At 42.1% G+C, this 839-nt stretch overlaps 1 protein-coding gene across 1 annotated transcript in view; it reads left to right on the top strand.

Annotated features, from left to right (window-relative positions):
• The window catches only part of TINAGL1 (tubulointerstitial nephritis antigen-like 1), a 10,304-nt gene that overhangs the window by 1,138 nt on the left and 8,327 nt on the right, over window positions 1–839 (top strand). Inside the window, exon 3 of the mRNA XM_006777425.2 lies at window positions 3–172. Within this exon, the coding sequence (XP_006777488.1) occupies window positions 3–172 (170 nt within the window). The remainder of the gene's footprint in view (window positions 1–2; window positions 173–839) is intronic.

Raw genomic sequence — 839 nt, 5'->3', positions numbered from 1 at the left:
TACTGCCAGGAGCGGGACCTGTGCTGCCGGGGCCGCGACGACCACTGCGCCCTGCCCTACCTGGGCGCCACCTGCTACTGCGACCTCTTCTGCAACCGAACCATCTCCGACTGCTGCCCGGACTTCTGGGACTTCTGCCTCGGCATACCACCCCCTTTCCCTCCCAGCCAAGGTGGGCACCGACAGCCAGGAGGGCACTGACAGCCAGGGGGGGACACTGACAGCCAGGGGGACACTGACAGCCGAGGTTTGTTTTTTCATTCAGAAGGTCCTTAAAGCCTGTTATAGTTTTTAGATACTCAATCAGAGTGTTGAAGGTCAGTAGGTTAGGTGGTGCACTAAGCCAATTATTTTTGATATATAAAATATTATAGCCAGTTATTTTAGGTAGCTGAATAAAGCTGAATAAATTGATCTGAAAGTTTTTACTTAGTAATACTAAAATGTAGTTTAAATGTCAGTACACTTCACCCAAATGAAATTTTTAGAAAGACTAGCTGAGCATTTTCCCAGTGCTATGAGAATCTGAGAACACTATCTTTAGAATGTGAAGGTCTCATAGTTTTTTGTTAGGTTGTGTTTTATTTATTTCATACAGACATCTTTATTTTTTTCATGCTGTTCTTGGTACTTGTAGACATATAAGTTTTCTATACCTGATATAATGCCTATTTTAAATCAGATAGGATAGGGTTTCACTTATGATAACATGTTGATGTTAAGAATCATTAAAGGCAGTAAAACAATGTCAGGAGAAGTGGTCCATGTTAGGTCAAATTTCTATAAGTAGAGCAATAGGACAGGAGCAAGGAAATACATTAAGAAACATGGAGAGATCA

The sequence above is a fragment of the Myotis davidii genome, unplaced genomic scaffold, assembly GCF_000327345.1.
Source record: "Myotis davidii unplaced genomic scaffold, ASM32734v1 scaffold88, whole genome shotgun sequence".
NCBI classification, from domain to species: domain Eukaryota; kingdom Metazoa; phylum Chordata; class Mammalia; order Chiroptera; family Vespertilionidae; genus Myotis; species Myotis davidii.
This window is presented reverse-complemented; position numbering and strand designations above follow the sequence as displayed.